General features: G+C 45.8%; 1 protein-coding gene across 24 annotated transcripts in view; it reads left to right on the forward strand.

Moving 5' to 3' along the window:
- The first annotated feature begins 7,399 nt into the window (after nucleotides 1-7,399).
- Nucleotides 7,400-24,979, forward strand: part of LOC110491992 (retinoic acid receptor gamma-A) — a 76,337-nt gene continuing 58,757 nt past the window's right edge. For 8 of the 24 annotated variants that reach the window (XM_021565903.3, XM_021565910.3, XM_021565906.3 and 5 more), the window contains exons 1-2: nucleotides 7,400-7,703; nucleotides 24,379-24,804. In XM_021565903.3, coding sequence (XP_021421578.1) covers nucleotides 24,627-24,804 — 178 coding nt within the window. In that variant the 5' untranslated portion in view covers nucleotides 7,400-7,703; nucleotides 24,379-24,626. Of the gene's footprint in view, nucleotides 7,704-22,346; nucleotides 22,886-24,378; nucleotides 24,805-24,979 lie in introns of those variants that run through there. The other 16 variants (XM_090202802.1, XM_090202798.1, XM_090202807.1 and 13 more) reach the window with 8 other exon arrangements.

Below are 24,979 nucleotides of genomic sequence, written 5' to 3' on the forward strand. Positions count from 1 at the left end.
GAAGACTTTTCTCCAAAAAGTACGATCTTTGTCCCCATGTGCAGTTGCAAATCATAGTCTGGCTTTTTTATGGCGGTTTAGGAGCATTGGCTTCTTCCTTGCTGAGCGGCCTTTCAGGTTATGTCGATTATAGGACTCGTTTTACTGTGGATATACGGTGCCTTGCGAAAGTATTCGGCCCCCTTGAACTTTGCGACCTTTTGCCACATTTCAGGCTTCAAACATTAAGATATAAAGCTGTATTTTTTTGTGAAGAATCAACAACAAGTGGGACACAATCATGAAGTGGAACGACATTTATTGGATATTTCAAACTTTTTGAACAAATCAAAAACTGAAAAATTGGGCGTGCAAAATTATTCAGCCCCCTTAAGTTAATACTTTGTAGCGCCACCTTTTGCTGCGATTACAGCTGTAAGTCGCTTGGGGTATGTCTCTATCAGTTTTGCACATCGAGAGACTGAATTTTTTTCCCATTCCTCCTTGCAAAACAGCTCGAGCTCAGTGAGGTTGGATGGAGAGCATTTGAACAGCAGTTTTCAGTTCTTTCCACAGATTCTTGATTGGATTCAGGTCTGGACTTTGACTTGGTCATTCTAACACCTGGATATGTTTATTTTTGAACCATTCCATTGTAGATTTTGCTTTATGTTTTGGATCATTGTCTTGTTGGAAGACAAATCTCCGTCCCAGTCTCAGGTCTTTTGCAGACTCCATCAGGTTTTCTTCCAGAATGGTCCTGTATTTGGCTCCATCCATCTTCCCATCAATTTTAACCATCTTCCCTGTCCCTGCTGAAGAAAAGCAGGCCCAAACCATGATGCTGCCACCACCATGTTTGACAGTGGGCATGGTGTGTTCAGCTGTGTTGCTTTTACGCCAAACATAACGTTTTGCATTGTTGCCAAAAAGTTCAATTTTGGTTTCATCTGACTAGAGCACCTTCTTCCACATGTTTGGTGTGTCTCCCAGGTGGCTTGTGGCAAACTTTAAACAACACTTTTTATGGATATCTTTAAGAAATGGCTTTCTTCTTGCCACTCTTCCATAAAGGCCAGATATGTGCAATATACGACTGATTGTTGTCCTATGGACAGAGTCTCCCACCTCAGCTGTAGATCTCTGCAGTTCATCCAGAGTGATCATGGGCCTCTTGGCTGCATCTCTGATCAGTCTTCTCCTTGTATGAGCTGAAAGTTTAGAGGGACGGCCAGGTCTTGGTAGATTTGCAGTGGTCTGATACTCCTTCCATTTCAATATTATCGCTTGCACAGTGCTCCTTGGGATGTTTAAAGCTTGGGAAATCTTTTTGTATCCAAATCCGGCTTTAAACTTCTTCACAACAGTATCTCGGACCTGCCTGGTGTGTTCCTTGTTCTTCATGATGCTCTCTGCGCTTTTAACGGACCTCTGAGACCATCACAGTGCAGGTGCATTTATACGGAGACTTGATTACACACAGGTGGATTGTATTTATCATCATTAGTCATTTAGGTCAACATTGGATCATTCAGAGATCCTCACTGAACTTCTGGAGAGAGTTTGCTGCACTGAAAGTAAAGGGGCTGAATAATTTTGCACGCCCAATTTCAGTTTTTGATTTGTTAAAAAAGTTTGAAATATCCAATAAATGTCGTTCCACTTCATGATTGTGTCCCACTTGTTGTTGATTCTTCACAAAAAAATACAGTTTTATATCTTTATGTTTGAAGCCTGAAATGTGGCAAAAGGTCGCAAAGTTCAAGGGGGCCGAATACTTTCGCAAGGCACTGTAGATACTTTTGTACCTGTTTCCTCCACCATATTCACAAGGTCCTTTGCTGTTGTTCTGGGATAGATTTGCACTCTTCGCCCCCTAATACGTTCATCTCTAGGAGACAGAATGTGTCTCCTTCCTCAGCGGTATGACAGCTGCGTGGTCCCATGGTGTTTATACTTGCATATGATTGTTTGTACAGAAGAACGTGGTACCTTCAGGCATTTGGAAATTGCTCCCAAGGATGAACCAGACTTGTGGAGGTCTACAATTTTTTTTCTGAGGTCTTGGCTGATTTCTTTTGATTTTCCCATGATGTTAAGCAAAGAGGCAGTGTGTTTGAAGGTAGGCCTTTAAATACATCCACAGGTACACCTCCAATTGACTCAAATTATGTCAATTAGCCTATCAGAAGCTTCTAAAGCGATGACATCATTTTCTGGAATTTTCCAAGCTGTTTAAAGGCACAGTCAACTTAGTGTATGTAAACTTCTGACCCACTGGAATTGTGATACAGTGAATTATAAGTGAAATAATCTGTCTGTAAACAATTGTTGGAAAAATGACTTGTGTCATGCACAAAGTAGATGTCCTAACCCACTTACCAAAACTATAGTTTGTTTAACAAGAAATTTGTGCAGTGGTTGAAAAACGAGTTTCAATGACTCCAACCTAAGTGTATGTAGACTTCCGACTTCAATTGTATATGTGGTAGTGGTGGAGTAGGGCCCGAGGGCACACAGTCTGTGAATGTCGTGTAATGTTTTTGAAATTGTATAAACTGCCTTAATTTTGCTGGACCCCAGGAAGAGAGTAGCTGTTGCCTTGGCAGCAGCTAATGATAGTAAACTCAGCAAAAAAAGAAATGTCCCTTTTTCAGGACCCTGTATTTCAAAGATAATTAGTAAAAATCCAAATAACTTCACAGATCTTCATTGTAAAGGGTTTTAACACTGTTTCACATGCTTGTTCAATGAACCATAAATAATTAATGAACATGCACCTGTGGAACGGTCGGTAAGACGCTAACCACTTACAGATGGTAGTTAATTAAGGTCACAGTTATGAAAACGTAGGACACTAAAGAGGCCTTTCTACTTACTCTGAAAAACACCAAAAGAAAGATGCTCAGGGTTCCTGCTCATCTGCGTGAACATACCTTAAGCATGCTGCAAGGAGGCATGAGGATTGCAGATGTGGCCAGGGAAATAAATTGCAATGTCCGTACTATGAGACGCCTAAGACAGCGCTACTGGGAGACAGGACGGACAGCTGATCGTCCTCGAGGTGGCAGACGACGTGTAACAACACCTGCACAGGATCGGTACATCAAAACATCACACCTGTGGGACAGGTACAGGACGGCAACAACAACTGCCCGAGTTACACCAGGAACGCACAATCCCTCCATCAGTGCTCAGACTGTCCGCAATAGGCTGAGAGAGGCTGGGCTGAGGGCTTCTAGGCCTGTTGTAAGGCAGGTCCTCACCAGACATCACCGGCAACAACGTCACCTATGGGCACAAACCCACCGTCGCTGGACCAGACAGGACTGGCAAAAAGTGGTCTTCTCTGACGCGTCGCGGTTTTGTCTCACCAGGGGTGATGGTCGGATTTGCGTTTATCGTTGAAGGAATGAGCGTTACACCGAGGCCTGTACTCTGGAGCGGGATCGATTTGGAGGTGGAGGGTCCGTCATGGTCTGGGGCACTGTGTCACAGCATCATCGGACTGAGCTTGTTGTCATTGCAGGCAATCTCAACGCTGTGCGTTACAGGTAAGATATCCTCCTCTCTGATGTGGTACCCTTCCTACAGGCTCATCCTGACATGACCCTCCAGCATGACAATGCCACCAGCCATACTGCTTGCTCTGTGCGTGATTTCCTGCAAGACAGGAATGTAAGTGTTCTGCCATGACCAGCGAAGAGCCCGGATCTCAATCCCATTGAGCACATCTGGGACCTGTTGGATCGGAGGGTGAGGGCTAGGGCCATTCCCCCCCAAAATGTCCGGGAACTTGCAGGTGCCTTGGTGGAAGAGTGTGGTAACATCTCACAGCATAACTGGCAAATCTGGCAAATAACTGGCAAATCTGGTGCAGTCCATGAGGAGGAGATGCACTGCAGTACTTAATGCAGCTGGTGGACACACCAGATACTGACTGTTACGTTTGATTTCGACACCCCCCAAGGACACATTATTCCATTTCTGCTAGACACAGGTCTGTGGAACTTGTTCAGCTTATGTCTCAGTTGTTGAATCTTGTTATGCTCATATAGATATTTACACATGTTAAGTTTTCTGAAAATAAACGCAGTTGACAATGAGAGGACGTTCCTTTTTTTTGCTGAGTTTAAATACAAATGCAAATGGAGTACTGCATCAGATGACAATTGAGATGGTTTGGGATAAGTCGGACCGCAGAGTGAAGGAAAAGCAGCCAACAAGTGCTCAGCATATGTGGGAGCTCCTTCAAGACGGTTGAAAAAGCATTCCAGGTGAAGCTGGTTGAGAGAATGCCAAGAGGGTGCAAAGGCTATTTGAAGAATCTCAAGTCTAAAACATATTTTGATTTGTTTAATGTTTAACACTTGTGTGGTTACTACATGATTCCGTATGTGTCATTTCATAGTTTTGATGTTTTCACTATTATTCTGCAATGTAGAAAATAGTACAAATGCAGAAGAACCCTTGTATGAGTAGGTGTTCTAAAACCTTTTGACCGGTACAGGCTTAATTCCATAAGAAAGCACCACATGGTCAGAGGAGGATGCACATAGAGCGCACACCCACAAGCATGGCTTGAACATGCACATGTCTACACACATGTGCACACACCCTCACAAATCCATGAAAATTGGACATCTAGTACACTTCATAGTATCGGATATTATGATGTTGGCATGTGTTGTTACTCTATTTCGCATGTTAAGAAATCAGATCATTTGTGCAGAACGCATTCAGGGCTTCTGCTGACGTCTCCACTTCTTGAATCTTTATTAAACAACAAATCAAACCACATTTTATGTGTCACATGCAGCGTAAACAAGAGGTGTAGACTAACCGTGAAATGCTTACTTAGGGGCCCTTCCCAACAGTGCCCCAAAAAATATATATATAGGAAAAAAAATCATTATAACACAAGGATATAATAAATACACAATGAGTAATGATAACTTGGCTATATACACACGGGATACCAGTACCGAGTCGATGTGCAGGGGTACGAGGTAATGGAGGTAGATATGTACGTATAGGTAGGGATAAAGTGACTAGGCAACAGGATAGACAATGTAACAGTAGGGGCAGTGTACAGTATATGATGAGTCAAAAGAGTTAGTACATAGAAGGTCCATATAGATATTCCGGGTAGCTATTTGGTTTACTGTTTAGTAGTGTTATGGCTTGGGGGTTGACTTGGGGAGTCTGTGTTTTAGGGCCTTCCTCTGACGCTGCCTGATATAGAGGTCCTGGATGGCAGGCAGCTCGGCCCCCCTCACGCACTATCCTCTGTAACGCTTTGCGACCGGATGCCAAGCAGTTGCCCCCTTCTAAAAGTAAACGAAACTATGAACAGGGCAGGTTATGACGCTCTGGGCTGTGTGGCTTAGTGAAACCACTTCCTCTTGGGTTGGGTGCATGTAAGGATCTGATGCCAGCCTTGTAAAGTGTCTCTCACTGTCTGTTACAGTAAACATAAACAACACAGACGTACTTTCTGCGTGATGGTATGTTTTACTGCATTGCTTGCTCTTTGGGTTTTAGGCCGGGTATCAGTAAGGCACTTTGTGCCGACTGCTGGCGTTAAAAGGGCTTGGCTTGATTCATTGATTGATTGTATGCTGTGAAGGGAATCATTTCCACAGAGGACTGTGTCCAGTGTAAGCATCTGGGAGATAGCACCATGAACAGAAAGGGAACACAGGGACATAGAAAGGGCTTTGGATTGGTTCTAACGGCTTGATTTCGTTACGGAGACATATTGAGGTCAGGTTCATTTGAACACCGACATTCAATTACTATCAATGGGCCAGTAGAGGACACTCAGAAGGAAGGAACTAGCTGTATCAGGCTGCGTCTGAATTCCCTATATAGTGCACTACTTTTGACCACCCTGGACCACTCTATTCCCTATTTATAGTGAAAAGGGTGGCATTTCAGACACAGCCTTGATGTTTAGGAGGAGGACTTGGACAGCAGATGTGTTAGTTGGGAGAAGCCAGGTGAAGGTATGCTGGATGGGATCGCTACATAGAGCGTCATGGCGGCGACTCGCTGCCATGCTGAAGCTGTAGAGACGACACATGGTGACGTGTGCTGGGTTCGTCTATTCCAGAGAGGATTTGTATATGTTGAGACATAGAGTGTTGTATTTCTGTTATGAAGAACTACCAAGCTTGTGCTAGATTCTAGAATCCCCTGAGAGCCCTCTTCTGTGTTCTAGATGGGGCCAGAGACAACGCTGGTTAAGGTGCCCGTTGAGGTGTGTTTAAGGGTGTTTAAAGCCTGAGGGTTTTTGGGGTGCCTGCCTTTTGAAGCAAAACAATGTCAAATCACAACATGACATTTAGAAACCAACGGCAGGCAAATACGCCCAGAACCACAAGAACTGCACAACAACCACAGATCTGAAACATACAATCTCATATGTTGAGAGAGAGAGAGAGAGAGAGAGAGAGAGAAAGAGAGGCACATTTATGGACACCCCGCCCAAACTACTGCTGCTGCCATCTTACTGGGGAATTCCCTACAGTGCTCCTGAGTGGCGCAGCGGTCTAAGGCACTGCATCTCAGTGCAAGAGGCAGTCCCTGGTTCGAATCCAGGCTGTATCACATCCGGCCGGGATTGGGAGTCCCAAAGGGCAGTGCACAGTTGGCCCAGCGTTGTCTGGGTTTGGCCCGGGGTAGGTCGTTATTGTAAATAAGAATTTATTCTTAACGGACTTGCCTAGTTACATAAAGGTTAAACACCTTTATTTATATCGCCTACTATCACTGTGTTTAATTTTTGACTTTGACAATTATTCTGGTAATTTATTTTGGTAGACAGAGATGAGATTCTTTACTAACACTTTATAATAACTAAGCATTTGTGAATGAATAGTATTTAGAATGCATTATTCACAAAAACCAAATAAAGAGTAACCAATACAGTTTTTCGTTGAGAAAGTGGCTAAGTGGGTCAGACGTCTTGTAATGCATGCCTATGTGTTTGTGTACACGACATTGAGAAAACGTTGAATTTCAGCACATACAGCAACCTACATGCATGCTACATACAACTCAACCCCCCTCTTGGAGGTTTCCCTCAAATGAAGCATGGTTAGCGGACAGGTTGACGCCTGTATAGATACATAGTCAGCTATATTTGTATATCCGCTACTGGTTTAATATATTTCACACATAACAAAACACAAAGTAGGGAAAGTGTGAGTTCTAAAAAGAGAGGAGAGAAAATGGAGGGGGAGAAAATGAGAATAAGGGAGAGAGGGAGAGAATTAAAAACTGAACATTAAGCTTCAGGGGGCTTTTTCTTCCCCTAGGGATTTTAAGACTGTTGAAAAAAATGTGCTGTATATTTGCAGTGTTGGATCACGTGACAAAGGCTGGCTTTATGAATCAGAGAGCATGATTATTTCTCAGTGGAAGAGGCGGAGAGAGAGTGTTGAATAAGAGAGAGAGAGAGAGGACGGAGAGAGAGAGAGAGAGAGGGAGAGAAAAGGGGAGGGAGTGAGAGAGAAACTCATAGCTATCCTGCTGTCAAAAGAGACTGATGAACGTACACAAATCCCTCCTCTACTCTTTTTCCTCCATCTATCTGTCTGTTTGGACCAGCACTCCATCTATCTGTCTGTTTGGACCAGCACTCCCATCTATCTGTCTGTTTGGACCAGCACTCCATCTCTCTGTCTGTTTGCCAGTCTGCCAGCACGACATTAGAGTGGGTGAGTACTTTCTACTTTCAGGGAACTTTAGAAACAATATGAACTGTCGCTCTCCTCTTTTCCCCTTCTACTGTTCTGTTCTTTCTGTTCCTAGTGTTTGAAGTTAAAGTTAGAGAGTTTGTGGGAGGTCGCCTTAACAGAAACAGTTGAAATGAAGGACAGAGCTTGAGAATGTGAGGCAGAGAGTACATAGAGGCCACTGATCAGGGTTTCCATGAACTGGACCAGGCTTCCTCCTCTCTCTGGTTGTATTTATTGCCGCGGATCGCGTCGGTTCAGTCAGTGTGCATGTGTGTGTGAATGTCTCTCTCCTTGCGTGTGTACCGTATGTGTGTGTGAATGTCTCTCTCCTTGCGTGTGTACCGTATGTGTGTGTGAATGTCTCTCTCCTTGCGTGTGTACCGTATGTGTTTGTGATGGTGTTTTCTTGGAACCGTGCATGTCTGTTCTTCACAACGTCTGTGTGTGCCTGTTTTACAGTGTGTGTGTGTGTGTGCGCGTTTTTGTGTGTGTCAGTCATTTGCTGGGTTGCGTGCCAGTGTGTGCTACTTAGTGAATGTTAAGACTGTTACCCCCAGAGCCCACAGTGTTTTTATTAGCATGTGTGCCTTTGTAAGTGTAAGTGGATACATGCCTGCCTGGGTCCGCTTCATCTACACTGTGCATGTGTGGAATAAAGTGTGTGTGTGTGTGCGTGTGTGTGTGCGCGCGTGTGTGTGCGCGTGTGTGTGAGCGTGTGTGTGTGTGCGCGTGTGTGCGTGTCTGTGTGCGTGTCTGTGCGCGCGTGTGTGCGCGCGTGTGTGTGAGCGTGTGTGTGTGTGCGCGTCTGTGTGCGACTGATCCATCCTTGACCTAATCGTTCCTACTTATTATTGTGACCACATGGACACAGCAAGGTGAACATTCATTCATAGAGTGTCGTTTTCTACTTTCTAAACAGCAGACCCTTTCGCCTCTGGACTGAGGTGTGTCTCTACTCCTCTCTAAACCTGGGCTTAGTTTAATTGTCAGTGTACTGTAGGAGTTCCATTCATAGTGTGTAGTTGTTGGGTAAGGTTATAGACTTGGGTAAGGCGCAGACAGACGTGAATGTCTTGTTAACTGGTTCTGCTTGTTACCGCGGCGGCAGGCAGCGCCACGTTAATGAGCAGGTAGGGCGTTACGGTTATGGAACGTTTAGTGCTGCTTGGTTTGAGTATATCAGAGAGGCATGGCAACAACAGCAGCCTCCTAACAAACATACTCCATATTTATTTTCAATGTGTGACGGATTGGTAGTTAACACGTACACGGACACGACAGGTTTGGCTGTGGAGCCTGGCTGAGATCTCTCACTCACACACACGCACACGCACGCACACGCACGCACACGCACACACACACACACACACACACACTCACACATTCATGCACACACGCACACACGCACACGCGCACACACACACACACACAGACACACACACACACACACAGACACACACACACAGATACACACACACACAGGACACACATCAACAACACAAGACTGCTCTATATACACACAAAACTGGGAGGGAGAAACATGTCACACACTTGTCTACTCAAAATAAAATGGCGAAAAGCATTACAGTAATTGTTAGTTGTGAGCGTTGTTTTGTCACATGAGTCCAGGTGAGAGTACGCCGTTTCCAAAAGAGACTGTCTTTTAACAACATTGTCGCTGCACCAGAGAGAAAGATTGATTAAATCAATGCCCACTTTGTTATTTCATTAGGTGTTTATTGGTCCACTTTTTCTAAAAATGGTGTCTCACATTTGGGATCAAATGGAAATTTCTGACTCAAAGTCCCCAGGATACTTCACTATTTCATCGCTCTGACAGAGAAATGTTTGAAACGGACCGCTTGGGAGACACGACTTTGAGATATAAGTCTGGGAGCTGTTGATTCCTGTCTCTGCCAAGAATTCCTATAGCAATTAAGTTCCAAGTGGCAGGGAAGGGCTAGCAGGAGGTAGGGAGTGGTTAGGAGGGGGTAGACAGGTGGTCTTAGAAGAATGGAACAAGGGGGCTCCTCTCCTCATCGCTACACTATATAATTAACAGGGAAACTATCAGCTCGTGAGTTCCTGTGTCTATTTCTGCAGGTGTGATTCTCTATGTGTAGGGTGTACTAGCTAGACACTATCATTCTTGACTCTGGTCCCTTCTGATCCTCTAGTACAATATATTTTTTACACCTACCTGTACAGCTGTGTGTGTGTGTGCGTGCGTGCGTGCGTGCGTGCGTGTGTGTGGCACTCTTGTCTTGGAGTGACACACATTATGTCTAACTATTCTCACAGAAACAGATTGTCAACCCTCTCGACTGGGCAGAAAATGTCGATCTGCAAAATAGAATTGAAAACAACAATAGAAGCATGTAACATTTAAAGTGAGCAATGCTGTAAACTCCCAGCGGCTTAATCAGCCCAACTGTGTCACTTTATATGCTAATGCCATCTTCACTAATTACTACATTACACCGGTAGTGATAGTCCTACATTTGTAACTGTTGAGCTCTCATAAACTTTTATATGCTTTCACATATTCATCTCTCTCAGCCTTTCTCTCTTGCTCTCTCTCTTTTTTTCTGTCTCGCTTGGCCTCTCGGTCGCTCTCTCTCTCTCTCTCTCATCCTCTGTCTCTTGGTCTGTTGGTCTCTGTCTTTCTCTCTCAGTCTGTTGGTCTCTGTCTCTCTCTCTCTCTCTTTCTCTCTCGGTCTCTCTGTCTCTCTTTCTCGGTCTGTTGGTCTCTCTGCCTCTCTCTGTCTGTTGGTCTCTGTCTCTCTCTCTCTCTCTCTCTTTCTCTCTCTCTCTCGGTCTGTTGGTCTCTCTGTCTCTCTCTCTCTCTCTCTGTCTGTTGGTCTCTCTGTCTCTGTCTCTCTCTCCCTCTTTCTCTCTCTCTCTCTCTCTCTCTCTCTCTTGGTCTGTTGGTCTCTCTGTCTCTCTCTCTCTTTCTCTCTCTCTCTCGGTCTGTTGGTCTCTCGGTCTCTCTCTCTGTCTGTTGGTCTCTGTCTCTCTCTCTCTCTCTTTCTCTCTCTCTCTCGGTCTGTTGGTCTCTGTCTCTCTCTCTCTTTCTCGGTCTGTTGGTCTCTCTCTCTCTCTCTCAGTCTGCTGGTCTCTCTGTCTCTGTCTCTCTCTCCCTCTTTCTCGCTCTCTCTCTCTCTCTCTCTTGGTCTGTTGGTCTCTCTGTCTCTGTCTCTCTCTCTTTCTCTCTCTCTCGGTCTGTTGGTCTCTCTGTCTCTCTCTCCCTCTTTCTCTCTCTCTCTCTCTCTCTTGGTCTGTTGGTCTCTCTGTCTCTCTCTCTCTCTCTCTCTCGGTCTGTTGGTCTCTCTGTCTCTCTCTCTCTCTCTCTCTCAGTCTGTAGGTCTCTCTCTCTCAGTCTGTTGGTCTCTCTGTCTCTCTCTCTCTCTTGGTCTGTGGGTCTCTCTCTCTCTCTCTCTCTCTCTCTTGGTCTGTTGGTCTCTCTGTCTCCCTCTTTCTCTGTCCGTCTCAAGAAGTATGTTTCATCTCTCTCCTGGTGTTGTGCTCTCCTCAGGGCTTTCTCCAACCGTTAGTGTCTCAATGTCAAGCAGCTCTGACTCTACTGCTTCTCCTCGCCGCCTCCGCCTCGCCATCATGGAAAGGAGCTGTCAGAATGACTTCATCCCGGTCTCACGGAGTGTTTTATGTCTCCGTGTCAATTCTCACTCTTTCCATATTCTTTTTCCTCCACCGTCCGCACCGACAACACAGTCATGTTCTGTCAACCAAAATCAAACGGCAAAGTTTGTGCTTTTGTTTGATCGATGGCGCCGGAATAAAGGCTTGATTGTCTATCGACACTCCCAGGTATCTATCTACACATCCAAAGACAATACCTCTTTCTGTGAATGACAAATGATATGTTGAAGTTAGTATAATGACGTGGCTTTGTTGTTGTAAGCGAAATATGCATCTGTGTTGCCAGGCTTGTGGAAGAACCCACGTCAAACTAGTTTGAGATGATGGAATGTATGATAGTTTGGAGGCGGTGCGTGTGTGTGTGTGTGTGTGGCAGTATGGTGTGTGTGTGTGTGTGTGTGGCAGTATGGTGTGTGTGTGTGTGTGTGTGTGTGTGTGTGTGTGTGTGTGTGTGTGTGTGTGTGTGTGTGTGTGTGTGTGTGTGTGTGTGTGTGTGTGTGTGTGTGTGTGTGTGTGTGTGTGTGTGTGTGTGGCAGTATGGAGGCGGTGGGTGGATCAGCTGTCAGTCTGTCAGGAGAAATGTCTAGGTGCCCGTAACAGGCCGCTGTAGAAAGGGACTCTGAGCTGTCAAGTTGAATCTCTTATAATAAACTGTGTTTATGATATCTATTTCGCACCCAGCCAAAACGTTTACCCATTCTATGACGCCAACTACAGTATCGTGTTACACTCTCATAATTGTGTGGAATAATCTTTTTTTTGTTTGGTTTATAAAAGCTCGGTTAGATCTTTATCCACATGTAAACTATACTTAAAGTGGTCACAAAGTGCTTGAGATCCTGTATATGTTTTCCATGCAGATCTATGGAAAACAGAAGGTTGACTGGGTTTGATCACTTCCCAGTGGTGAAAACTGATTGACATGAGGTCATTTCAACCCCAGCTTTGCCCGCTGGAAGATCCTTCAGTGCATCCCTGTCTGTTTGATCCTAATCATGACCTATGACCTAAGCTTCAGCCTCAGGTTCACATGTACATCACAATGTTGTCATTGTTGCTATAATGTACACTGAGTGTACAAAACATTAAGAACACCTTTTCTAATATTGAGTTGCACCCCCCGTTTTGCCCTCAGAACAGCCTCAGTTCCTCAGGGTATGAACTCTAGGTGTGGAAAGCGTTCCACGGGGATGCTGGCCCATGTTGACTCCAATGCTTCCCACAGTTGTGTCAAGTTGTCTGTCCTGTGGGTGGTGGACCATTTTTGATACACACAGGGAAACACGCTGTTGAGCGTGAAAAACCCAGCAGCGTTGCAGTTCTTGGCGCAAACCGTTGAGCCTGGCGCCTACTACCATACCCCATTGAAAGGCACTCAAATCTTTTGTCTTGCCCATTCACCCTCTGAATGGCACACACACACAATCCATGTCTCAATTGTCTCCAGGCTTAAAAATCCTTCTTTTAACCTGTCTCCTCCCCTTCACCTACACTGATTGAAGTGGATTTAACGAGTGACATCAACAAGGGATCATGGCTTTCACCTGGATTCACCTGGTCAGTCTATGTCATGGAAAGAGCAGGTGTTCCTAATGTTTTGTACACTCAGTGTATCATACTTGCTATATCTCAGACACGGTTTATGATGTGAGGTTTTTTTTCTCACTATTTGGATTTATTGTGCGAAGAAGACATAAATCATTTAGAACAATAGACAAGCGTAGGCAAGTCTCTAACGGAGAATAAATCAGAGTGGAGTCGTTGCCGGTGCCAAGCTTTCATGTCCTGCGAACGTACTTGGTAGATATTGGCTGTGTTCACCTATCTGGAGGGCTGCGAAGTGAAGACATCCAAACTCCTTCTCTTTTGACATGCCTCCATTCTGCCCATTGAAGTTACGATCCAACGAGCCTTTGGTCGAAGAGCTTTCTTTCTCTGTGGTAAAAGAAAAATGGCCCTAGTCAGGCTGAGTTCAGGGTGAATTGTAAAACAGTCGGATGTTTTTTCAACAACTTGTGTCAGAAAATGAAAACCGGCTGAAGGGTACACTAGCACTTTCCTTGAATGACAAACAGAACAATGTGGTTTAAACACAGAGCAACGTTATGGTGTCAAACAGTGGTATGTTACTACACAGACCACGGCATAGTTGTCAAACGTATCAACTATTTCAGTTGAACGGAAAAGGAGGCACTCGATAATGAGCAACTGAACACACCCGCGAATACACATAGATTCACCTGCAGTGGTTGGGTTTCTGTCTGCTGGGTAGAAACCAGTGGTTGGGTTTCTGTCTGCTGGGTAGAAACCAGTGGTTGGGTTTCTGTCTGCTGGGTAGAAACCAGTGGTTGGGTTTCTGTCTGCTGGGTAGAAACCAGTGGTTGGGTTTCTGTCTGCTGGGTAGAAACCAGTGGTTGGGTTTCTGTCTGCTGGGTAGAAACCAGTGGTTGGGTTTCTGTCTGCTGGGTAGAAACCAGTGGTTGGGTTTCTGTCTGCTGGGTAGAAACCAGTGGTTGGGTTTCTGTCTGCTGGGTAGAAACCAGTGGTTGGGTTTCTGTCTGCTGGGTAGAAACCAGTGGTTGGGTTTCTGTCTGCTGGGTAGAAACCAGTGGTTGGGTTTCTGTCTGCTGGGTAGAAACCAGTGGTTGGGTTTCTGTCTGCTGGGTAGAAACCAGTGGTTGGGTTTCTGTCTGCTGGGTAGAAACCAGTGGTTGGGTTTCTGTCTGCTGGGTAGAAACCAGTGGTTGGGTTTCTGTCTGCTGGGTAGAAACCAGTGGTTGGGTTTCTGTCTGCTGGGTAGAAACCAGTGGTTGGGTTGTGTGGTGCATTATCACTTCCTGAGATGCTGTGATTTATTTGTTATGTTTCACTGCAGCAGTCTGCGCCAGCGGGGTTCCAACGCATCGGTTAAGACACAATTGTTGTTTTGCTCACGGAGGATTTGATACCCTTTGTTTGACAGACACTCGATCTGTGGGAACAACTCTCTCTCTCTCGCTCTCTCTGTCCTGCTCTCACGTTCTCTGTTTTTTTCTGTTTTTCTATTCTCTCTCTCTCTCTCTCTCTCTTTCACACTCCCCCTCTCTCTTTCTCACTCTCTCTCTCACACACTCACTCCCCTTCCGTCTCTCCTGAACCCAACACTCTTCACCAACCTAGAGTAACCCTCTCTCTCTCTCTCTCTCTCTTTCTTTCTCTCTCTCTTTCTCTCTCTTTCTCTCGCCCTCTCTCTCTCAGCTTAAATGGATTTAATTTCAAATGTGGCGTTTCTCTGGATTAGATCAATTGATTATGTTAAATCAAATCAGTCTCATTAAGTGTAATGAAGTGCTGAGAAGTATTTACAGTGTTTTTAGAAACAAAGTAAAGCTAACTAAAATGCTACAGTGGTGCACCTCCCAGGCTGGAAAGTCCCAGATCTGGTATTAATGCCACCCATAGTTGGCTGTGTAACCTTCTGTCTGTCTGTCTATCTGCTTGTCTGTCAGACTGCTGTGTGCCCCCCAGCTTCCACCCTCCCTGCCTCACTCCCTGTCTCCTTCCCTCTCTCCCTGCCCTGCCTGTCTCCCTGTCTGCCTGCCTGTCCCCGCTCTCTCTCTCCCTCTCTCCATCCCAGCCTCTCTCCCTGCCTCCTCTGTGCCCCCCAGGCACAGGGGAAGTGGGAAGGCCCTCTGTGCCCATTTGGGCCCGGGGCTGAGGGGGGTGGATGAGGTCACCCCGAATTCCCCATCTCCCCTTATAGCCTCAGACCGCCTCTCTGATCCATGCCAAACGGGCTCAGCCTACCACAGGACCTGGGCATAAGGCCCCGACATAAAAACACAAATGGCTGGTCTGTAAAAAGCAGCCCGGCTGATGTGACTCATTAAAAAACGCTGGCGCCAAGTCTTTTATTAATTCATTATTGTGTTTGGGGAAAGAGAGGGGAAGCAAGGGAAAGAGAGGGGAAGAGAGAAGGAGAGGGAAAGAGAGGATAAGAGAGAGGAAGAGTGGAGAAGAGTGGAGAAGAGAGGGGAAGAGAGGGGAAGAGAGGGAAAGAGAGGGAAAGAGAGGGAGAGAGGGAAAGAGAGAGGAAGAGAGGGAAAGAGAGGGAAAGAGAGGGGAAGAGAGGGGAAGAAATAGGAAGAGAGGGAAAGAGAGGGGAGAAGGATCCATGTTCAGTGGTTTGCTCTCTAAATGTACACTGTGGTCTGGTGGGGTTTTATTCTCCTTTTTCACTTTCTTCCTGGATTTGTATTATTTTCTTTCTTTTATTCCCTCTCTTTCTAATATTCCCTCTTTCTTTTACTCCCTCTCTTTCTAATATTCCCTCTTTCTTTTATTCCCTCTCTTTCTAATATTCCCTCTCTTTCTAATATTCCCTCTTTCTTTTATTCCCTCTCTTTCTAATATTCCCTCTTTCTTTTATTCCCTCTCTTTCTAATATTCCCTCTTTCTTTTATTCCCTCTCTTTCTAATATTCCCTCTTTCTTTTATTCCCTCTCTTTCTAATATTCCCTCTTTCTTTTATTCCCTCTCTTTCTAATATTCCCTCTTTCTTTTATTCCCTCTCTTTCTAATATTCCCTCTTTCTTTTATTCCCTCTCTTTCTAATATTCTCTCTTTCTTTTATTCCCTCTCTTTCTAATATTCCCTCTTTCTTTTATTCCCTCTCTTTCTAATATTCCCTCTTTCTTTTATTCCCTCTCTTTCTAATATTCCCTCTTTCTTTTACTCCCTCTCTTTCTAATATTCCCTCTTTCTTTTATTCCCTCTCTTTCTAATATTCCCTCTTTCTTTTATTCCCTCTCTTTCTAATATTCCCTATTTCTTTTATTCCCTCTCTTTCTAATATTCCCTCTTTCTTTTATTCCCTCTCTTTCTAATATTCCCTCTTTCTTTTATTCCCTCTCTTTCTAATATTCCCTCTTTCTTTTATTCCCTCTCTTTCTAATATTCCCTCTTTCTTTTATTCCCTCTCTTTCTAATATTCCCTCTTTCTTTTATTCCCTCTCTTTCTAATATTCCCTCTTTATTTTATTCCCTCTCTTTCTAATATTCCCTCTTTCTTTTATTCCCTCTCTTTCTAATATTCCCTCTTTCTTTTATTCCCTCTCTTTCTAATATTCCCTATTTCTTTTACTCCCTCTCTTTCTAATATTCCCTCTCTTTCTAATATTCCCTCTCTCTTTCTTTTATTCCCTCTCTTTCTAATATTCCCTCTCTCTTTCTTTTATTCCCTCTCTCTTTCTTTTATTCCCTCTCTCTTTCTTTTATTCCCTCTCTTTCTAATATTCCCTCTTTCTTTCTTTTATTCCCTCTCTCTTTCTAATATCCCCTCTTTCTTTCTTTTATTCCCTCTCTCTTTCTTTTATTCCCTCTCTCTTTCTTTTATTCCCTCTCTTTCTTTTATTCCCTCTCTTTCTAATATTCCCTCTTTCTTTCTTTTATTCCCTCTCTCTTTCTAATATCCCCTCTTTCTTTCTTTTATTCCCTCACTCTTTCTAATATTCCTTCTTTTTTATTCCCTCTCTCTTTCTAATATTCCCTCTCTCTTTCTTTTATTCTCTCTCTCTTTCTAATATTCCCTCTTTCTTTCTTTTATTCCCTCTCTTTCTAATATTCCCTCTTCCTTTCATTCCCTCTTTCTTTCTAATATTCCCTCTTCCTTTCTTTTATTCCCTCTCTTTCTAATATTCCCTCTTCCTTTCTTTTATTCCCTCTCTTTCTAATATTCCCTCTTCCTTTCTTTTATTCCCTCACTCTTTCTAATATTCCCTCTTTTTTATTCCCTCACTCTTTCTAATATTCCCTCTTCCTTTCTTTTATTCCCTCTCTCTTTCTAATATTCCCTCTTCCTTTCTTTTATTCCCTCTCTCTTTCTTTTATTCCCTCACTCTTTCTAATATTCACCCTCTTTCTCCCCAGCCCACGAGTAGGTCTGCTGCCTTCTGTTTGGTGACAGGCAAGCTTTGAGATATGTGTGAATCGCTGTTTGACTGTGTTTTCCTCCAGATCTGGAGGGGGATAAGGTAGGTTAGGTTCCTCACATCAGACTCACAAATGGAACTCTATTCCCTATGTAGTGCACCAGGGGGCTCATAGGGCTCTGGTCAAAAGTGCACTATAGAGTTGTAACGGCTTTCATCGGAAGAAGAGGAATCATCGGACCAAAATGCAGCAGGGTAACGTGTTCATCTTTAATAAGAGCACTGAATAAACAAAACAAGAAAAAAGGAAAACCGAAACAGTCCTGCGAGGTGAAATAACACTAAACACTGAACCAAACTAAGATGGCAACACAGGCTACCTAAGTATGATTCCCAATCAGAGACAACGGAAGACAGCTGTCCCTGATTGAGAACTATACCCGGCCTAAACATAGAAATACAAAAACATAGACGTACAAACATAGAATGCCCACCCAAATCACACACTGACCAAACAAAAATAGAGTATGACATCCTGGCATGTAAATACCACGACATTAGCGCTGCACTGTATTTTTGGGGGGCATACCCAAAATGCCTACTATTTTACAATGCAGGTACGGGTATTCGGACACGGTCTCTGTCTCATGGATGAATTGATGTGGTGCTGTTTCTGTCCCCCTCCAGACATCCCCTGGGAATATGTGTAGCACATGCCTGGCCCTGGCGTGTGTGCGTGCGTGTGCATGTGTGTGTGTTAGTCCTGTAATAATCCTCCATCTCCCCTTTCTCCTCTCCCAGCTCTGATGGTTTACACACAATACATTGGCATTATGGGCCGAGTTCATGAGGCAGATAACGAAACAGGGAGATAACCCCACACACACACACACTCACACATATTATTATGGGTCTGTGTTTGTAAGGAGTTTTTGTTTTTCCAGCCTGAACCTCTTCCCTCATTAGGCACACTGTGAAATATATAGTGATGTTGTAGTGGGTTGGCCACACTGAACATTTGCATATGGGTCATGGTAATGGTTGTACAAACAGAGGACAGCGGAGAGGGAGAGGACCAGGTAGTGTTATAGAGGAAGGAGGTGACTTGGTGGGTTAGGTTGGGTGTAGGGGAGGGGAGGGGAGGCTGGTAGTTTTAGGAGGAAGAAGGGTTAGGGGAGTGACAAGGGCATGGTCATTGGTGTTTGAGTTGGTTAAGAGTTGCGTCGAGAGAGTTTTTTTGAGAAACGGACTGGGAGAGAGAGATCGAGAGGGAGGCAGAGAGAGAGAGAGATGAAGAAAGGGAGAGAGAGATTGCAGTTGGAGGCTGTGTTGGCAGTATGGGGTTGGTGCCTATAGTCTATGGGGCTATTTCTGCTGCTCCTTCCTGAAACGTGGCCACCCAAACCTGGCTGCCACCCTGCCTCCCTCCCTCCCTCCCTGCCTGCCTGCCACCCTGCCCCCCCCCCCTGCCTGCTAGCTCCCCCTCTCCCTTCCTCCCTGCTCTGCCTACCTGCTCCATCTCTATCTCCCTGCTCCGCCTGCCTGTCTGCTCCCTCCCTGCTCTGCCTGCCTGCTGGCTCTCTCTCCCTCCCTCCCTCCTTGCTCTGCCTGCTCCCTCTCTCCCTCCCTCCCTGCTCTGCCTGACTGATCCCTCTCTCCCTCCCTCCCTGCTCTGCCTGACTGATCCCTCCCTCCCTCCCTCCCTGCTCTGTCTGCCTGCTCCCTCCCTGCTCTGCCTGCCTGCTCCCCCTCTCCCTCCCTGCTCTGTCTGCCTGCTCCCTCTCTGCCTCCCTGCTCTGTCTGCCTGCTCCCTCTCTGCTTCCCTGCTCTGTCTGCCTGTTACCTCCCTGCCTCCCTGTTCTGCCTGTCTGCTCCCTCCCTCCCTGCTCTGCCTGCCTGCTACCTCTCTCTCTCCCTCTCTCCTTGCTCTGCCTGCTCCCTGCTCTGCCTGACTGATCCCTCTCTCCCTCCCTACCTGCTCTGCCTGACTGATCCCTCCCTCCATCCCTCCCTGCTCTTCCTGCCTGCTCCCTCCCTGCTCTGTCTGCCTGCTCCCTCTCTGCCTCCCTGCTCTGTCTGCCTGCTCCCTCTCTGCTTCCCTGCTCTGTCTGCCTGTTACCTCCCTGCCTCCCTGTTCTGCCTGTCTGCTCCCTCCCTCCCTGCTCTGCCTGCCTGCTACCTCTCTCTCTCCCTCTCTCCTTGCTCTACCTGCTCCCTGCTCTGCCTGCCTGATCCCTCTCTTCCTCCCTCCCTGCTCTGCCTGCTCCCTGCCTCCCTGCCTCCCTCCCTCCTTGCTTCCCTCCCTTCCTCTCTGCCTCCCCCCCTCCCTCCCTGCCTCCCTGGCTCTGCTCTGGGTTCACATGTGGAACAGTTTACTGTAATGGAACTCTAACTTAGTGGTGGTTTGAAGCTGCCTGCAGCAGTAGAGTGTAATTAACTGGCTCTGGTGAAAGAGAAAGAGCCAGAAAGAAAGAGAGGAAGGGAGAGAGAAGAGAGGGAGATCAGTGGAAAGGGGGATGTGTGTGTTTTTGCACATGTGTGTAGTGTGTGGAGTTCAAGAGTGCCTCTGTGTTGTTTTTGTTATATGTGTGTGTAACTTTGATGTGAGTATGGAAAATAGTTATGTTTCCTGGGCAGGCAGCCACCCCTTAGTGCCGCCCAGTGCCCACACTCTGTCACTGTGCCCATACTCTGCCTCTCTCTCTCTCTCTCTCAGCTAGTTCAGCATTTCAGCTAGTTCAGCATTTCAGCTAGTTCAGCATTTCAGCTAGTTCAGCATTTCAACTAGTTCAGCTAGTTCAGCAGTTCAGCAGCTCAGCTAGTTCAGCAGCTCAGTTAGTTCAGCAGTTCAGCTAGTTCAGCAGTTCAGCTAGTTCAGCAGTTCAGCTAGTTCAGCAGTTCAGCCAGTTCAGCAGCTCAGCTAATTCAGCAGTTCAGCATTTCAGCTAGTTCAGCCAGTTCAGCAGCTCAGCTAATTCAGCAGTTCAGCCAGTTCAGCAGTTCAACCAGTTCAGCCAGTTCAGCAGTTCAGCTAGTTCAGCCAGTTCAGCAGCTCAGCTAATTCAGCAGTTCAGCCAGTTCAGCAGTTCAGCCAGTTCAGCAGTTCAGCTAGTTCAGCAGTTCAGCTAATTCAGCTAGTTCAGCCAGTTCAGCCAGTTCAGCAGTTCAGCCAGTTCAGCAGTTCAGCCAGTTCAGCTAGTTCAGCTAATTCAGCTAGTTCAGCAGTTTAGCTAGTTCAGCAGTTCAGCTAGTTCAGCTAGTCAGCAGTTCAGCCAGTTCAGCAGTTCAGCTAGTTCAGCAGTTCAGCTAGTTCAGCTAGTCAGCAGTTCAGCTAGTTCAGCAGTTCAGCTAGTTCAGCAGTTCAGATAGTTCAGCTAGTTCAGCAGTTCAGCTAGTTCAGCAGCTCAGCTAGTTCAGCCAGTTCAGCAGTTCAGCTAATTCAGCTAGTTCAAAAGTTAAGCTAGTCCAGTAGCTCAGCTAATTCAGCTAGTTCAGCTAGTTCAGCAGTTCAGCTAGTTCAGCAGTTCAGTTAGTTCAGCTAGTTCAGCAGCTCAGCTAGTTCAGTAGTTCAGCCACTCAGCTAATTCAGCATTTCAGCTAGTTCAGCAGTTCAGCTAGTTCAACAGTTCAGCTAGTTCAGCAGTTCAGTTAGTTCAGCTAGTTCAGCAGCTCAGCTAGTTCAGCATGTTCAGCCAGTTCAGCAGCTCAGCTAATTCAGCAGTTCAGCCAGTTCAGCAGTTCAGCTAATTCAGCTAGTTCAGCAGTTCAGCTAGTTCTGCAGTTCAGCAGTTCTGCAGTTCAGCAGTTCAGCTAGTTCAGCAAGGTTAGCCAATTCAGCAGTATAGCTAGTTCAGCCAGTTTAGCCAGTTCTGCAGTTCAGCCAGTTTAGCCAGTTCAGCAGTTCAGCCAGTTCAGCCAGTCCAGCAGTTCAGCTAGTTCAGCCAGTTCAGCAGTTCAGCTAGTTCAGCAGTTCAGCTAGTTCAGCTAATTCAGCTAGTTCAAAAGTTAAGCTAGTCCAGTAGTTCAGCTAATTCAGCTAGTTCAGTAGTTCAGCTAGTCAGCAGTTCAGCTAGTTCAGCAGTTCAGCTAGTTCAGCAGTTCAGTTAGTTCAGCTAGTTCAGCAGCTCAGCTAGTTCAGCAGTTCAGCCACTCAGCTAATTCAGCATTTCAGCTAGTTCAGCAGTTCAGCATTTCAGCTAGTTCAGCAGTTCAGCTAGTTCAGCAGTTCAGGTAGTTCAGCAGTTCAGTTAGTTCAGCTAGTTCAGCAGCTCAGCTAGTTCAGCATGTTCAGCCAGTTCAGCAGCTCAGCTAATTCAGCAGTTCAGCCAGTTCAGCAGTTCAGCAGTTCAGCTAGTTCAGCTAGTTCTGCAGTTCAGCAGTTCTGCAGTTCAGCCAGTTTAGCAAGTTTAGCCAATTCAGCAGTTTAGCTAGTTCAGCCAGTTTAGCCAGTTCTGCAGTTCAGCCAGTTCAGCCAGTTCAGCAGTTCAGCCAGTTTAGCCAGTTTAGCCAGTTCAGCAGTTCAGACAGTTTAGCCAGTTCTGCAGTTCAGCAGTTCAGCCAGTTTAGCCAGTTCAGCAGTTCAGATAGTTCAGTCAGTCCAGCAGTTCAGCCAGTTTAGCCAGTTCAGCAGTTCAGATAGTTCAGTTAGTTCTGCAGTTCAGCGGTTCAGCCAGTTCAGCATTTCAGTTAGTTCTGCAGTTCAGCCGGTTCAGCGGTTCAGCCAGTTCAGCATTTCAGTTAGTTCTGCAGTTCAGCCAGTTCAGCAGTTCAGTTAGTTCTGCAGTTCAGCCAGTTCAGCAGTTCAGTTAGTTCTGCAGTTCAGCCAGTTCAGCAGTTCAGCCTCAGATCTTTCTTTTTTCCCTCTTTGCTTATTCCCAGAATTCCAAGATTCTTCCTCAGTCTCTGTTCCCCCTGATTCACAAACCACGGCCGTTCCAGATAGCAGCTCTGGCTGATTTCCTTGGCTCTGCTGTTTCTCCAAACCACATTTCAAAAACAAGCAGCTGACACCACCCACTCATAAAACCTCTCTGGGGGGGGGGGGGGGGGGGCAGGGCAGAGGTTAGAATGGGACGCGCACGGCACTGGGCTCAGAGTTAGAGCTAGAGACAGCCAACAGCCGTGTGCTTTTCCAGCGACAAGCTGCGTCTACAGTGCTTATGTGCTTCACCTTACCTGGGACTGAGGACAAGTGGGCAATCATGCTGGACTGGTGTTAGCCTAGATGGGTACATTGGGCTGTCTGAAGCAAAAGAGAGATGGAGGGAGTTAGAAATGGAGGTAAAGGAACATGATGGCACTGTGTTTATGGTCTAGACTTCTGGGCTGCCATTCATGAAAACATAAAATGTATTATTAGTGACAATATTCAATTTTCTCCCAGCCTGTATATTCTGGACAGTGGTGGGAAAAGTACTGAATTGTCATGCATGAGTTGAAGTGCAAAGTCAAGTAAATGCTATAAATCAAATTCCTTATGCTAAGCTAACCGTGGTGAATGTATGGTTGAATGGTCCTCCCGACTGGGTACTCTAGCAGCATACAAGAAACGTTCTTTCCGACGTATTCGGGGTAAAACAAAATCTTGATCAGGTCAGTGATTTGTGTGAAATAGGGTGTTACTTTTAAGCCATAAGCCAAACTCTCAATGTGTTCTATGATTTTGGACAGTGTATTGCTCCCATTCTCTCTGCCAGTGTGATGGATTTTATTTGAATGTAGTCCCGTTTTCTGGGGGTTTTTGTTGGTTGGCATCTTTTTTATTATTATTATTTTGGTTATTGCTTTTTTTCGTAGGGTCCTACTACTTTGTATTTGCTGTATTCTGTTGTTACTATAAAAAAATAAAAAAATAAATGGAGGTATAGGCATCAGCAGTTAGGCGGGCAACCATTGTTCCTCTCTGTCTTTCTTCCTCTCTCTCTCTCTCCCCCTCTCTCTCTCTCCCCCCCCCCCCCCCTCTCTCTCTCTCTCTCTCTCTCTCTCTCTCTCTCTCTCTCTTTTTCCATTTCTCATGTGTTGGATCCCGTGTCTGGGCCTTTGGTCCTGGGGGATCGAGGCAGAGAGTAAGGCACAGGAGACAGAAAGGCAGGCTGCTGTGCGGGCTAGAGCCAGGGGACCAGGCAGCAGAGAGGCAGAATGAGAGAGATACAGAGAGGCAGAGAGAGAGAGAAGCAGAGAAGAGAGAGAGAGAGAGAGAGAGAGAAGCAGAGAAGAGAGAGAGAGAGAGAGAGAGAGAGAGAGAGAGAGAGAGAGAGAGAAGAGAGAGAGAGAGAGAGAGAGAGAGAGAGAGAGAGAGAGAGAGAGAGAGAGAGAGAGAGAGAGAGAGAGAGAGAGAGAGAGAGAGAGAGAGAGAGAGAGAGAGAGAGATGTGAGACAGAGAGGCAGGCTGCTGTGCGGGCTAGAGCCAGGGGACCAGGCAGCAGAGAGGCAGAAAGAGAGAGAGAGATACAGAGATACAGAGAGGCAGAGCGAGAGAGAGAGAGAGAGAGAGAGAGAGGGGTTGAGAGTTGTGAGACAGAGAGGCAGGCTGCTGTGCTGGGTTGGCAGCATGAACAGAGAGCCTCTTTATTGTGGAGTTCTGCTGATTTAAATCATATGGCATAGCCTGGAATCACTGCAAAAGTCTGGAAGCCTTTCAAAACTGCTGAAACAAGAGCTCCTTCACCCTCCCTCCCTCCTTCTCTCCCGCTAACTTTTTTCAAACAACTCTCTTATTTTCTTTTCCTTTCCTCACCCCCGGTTTTCTTGCTTTTCCTTCTTCTACTCGCTTTTTGACTCTCACAGTCTCTCACATATCCCCCCCCCCCCCACACACACACCTCGACGTTTTCAACATAACCTGTGTTCACTATTGTTTTGATGTTTGCACATGCCTCTGAGATGACTGTTTTGGAATAAACTATTCATTGTTGCAGATCAGTCGTCAGAGTTGACGTATGTTGAACTGTGCTTGTAGAAAACAAAGAACATTTACTTTCCATTTTAACATTACATCATGTGACAATATTGTAAAAAGTAGTTATTATCAATTTTGTAGAACAAAATAAAAATTTTATGTTTTTTTTTGTGTCTTCTTCTGATAGGTGCATTCGCATGATCATTCCTAAGAGCAGAAGACCAGAAATCTCCTCGGCCAACCAGAACCTTAGGTCCTCATCCAGCCCAGCGCCCTGATAGGCTACCGGTGGAAGAAGTGGAATTCCCAGTTTGGCATTCCCAATTTTCCTGTCCTCTACCAGGTGGTGTGTGATATTCCCTAGCCCAACGGCCTGAGAGAGGGTCTGTCTTGGATACCACAGGCCTTCTGGGTACTCCTCTCCTCTCCATTACCATGGCTACCAACAGGGAACGGCAGGTGGGTCAGGTGGGTCACATGACAGGGTTCCCACCTGCTGTCTACCCATTTGCCTTCAACTCCATGCGGAACCACTCCTCCTTTGACCTGCTGGCCAATAGCAGCCTGTTTGGGAGATTCAGCACCGACCTCCCTAAAGAGATGGCTGCACTGTGTAAGTGAAGTTACTCAAACATATTGTGTGTGCATGTACATGTGTGTGCCTGTGTGTGTACACGTGTGTGTGTGTGTGTGGGGGGGGGGGGGGGGGGTGTCTGTCGTATTTTGAAACAGAACATTTTCCATTTTCAGTGAACATGTATGCATCTGTTTATAATAATACGAGAGAT

The sequence above is a fragment of the Oncorhynchus mykiss genome, chromosome 16 (genome assembly GCF_057628025.1).
Source record: "Oncorhynchus mykiss isolate SJ-2025 chromosome 16, ASM5762802v1, whole genome shotgun sequence".
Taxonomy (NCBI): Eukaryota; Metazoa; Chordata; class Actinopteri; order Salmoniformes; family Salmonidae; genus Oncorhynchus; species Oncorhynchus mykiss.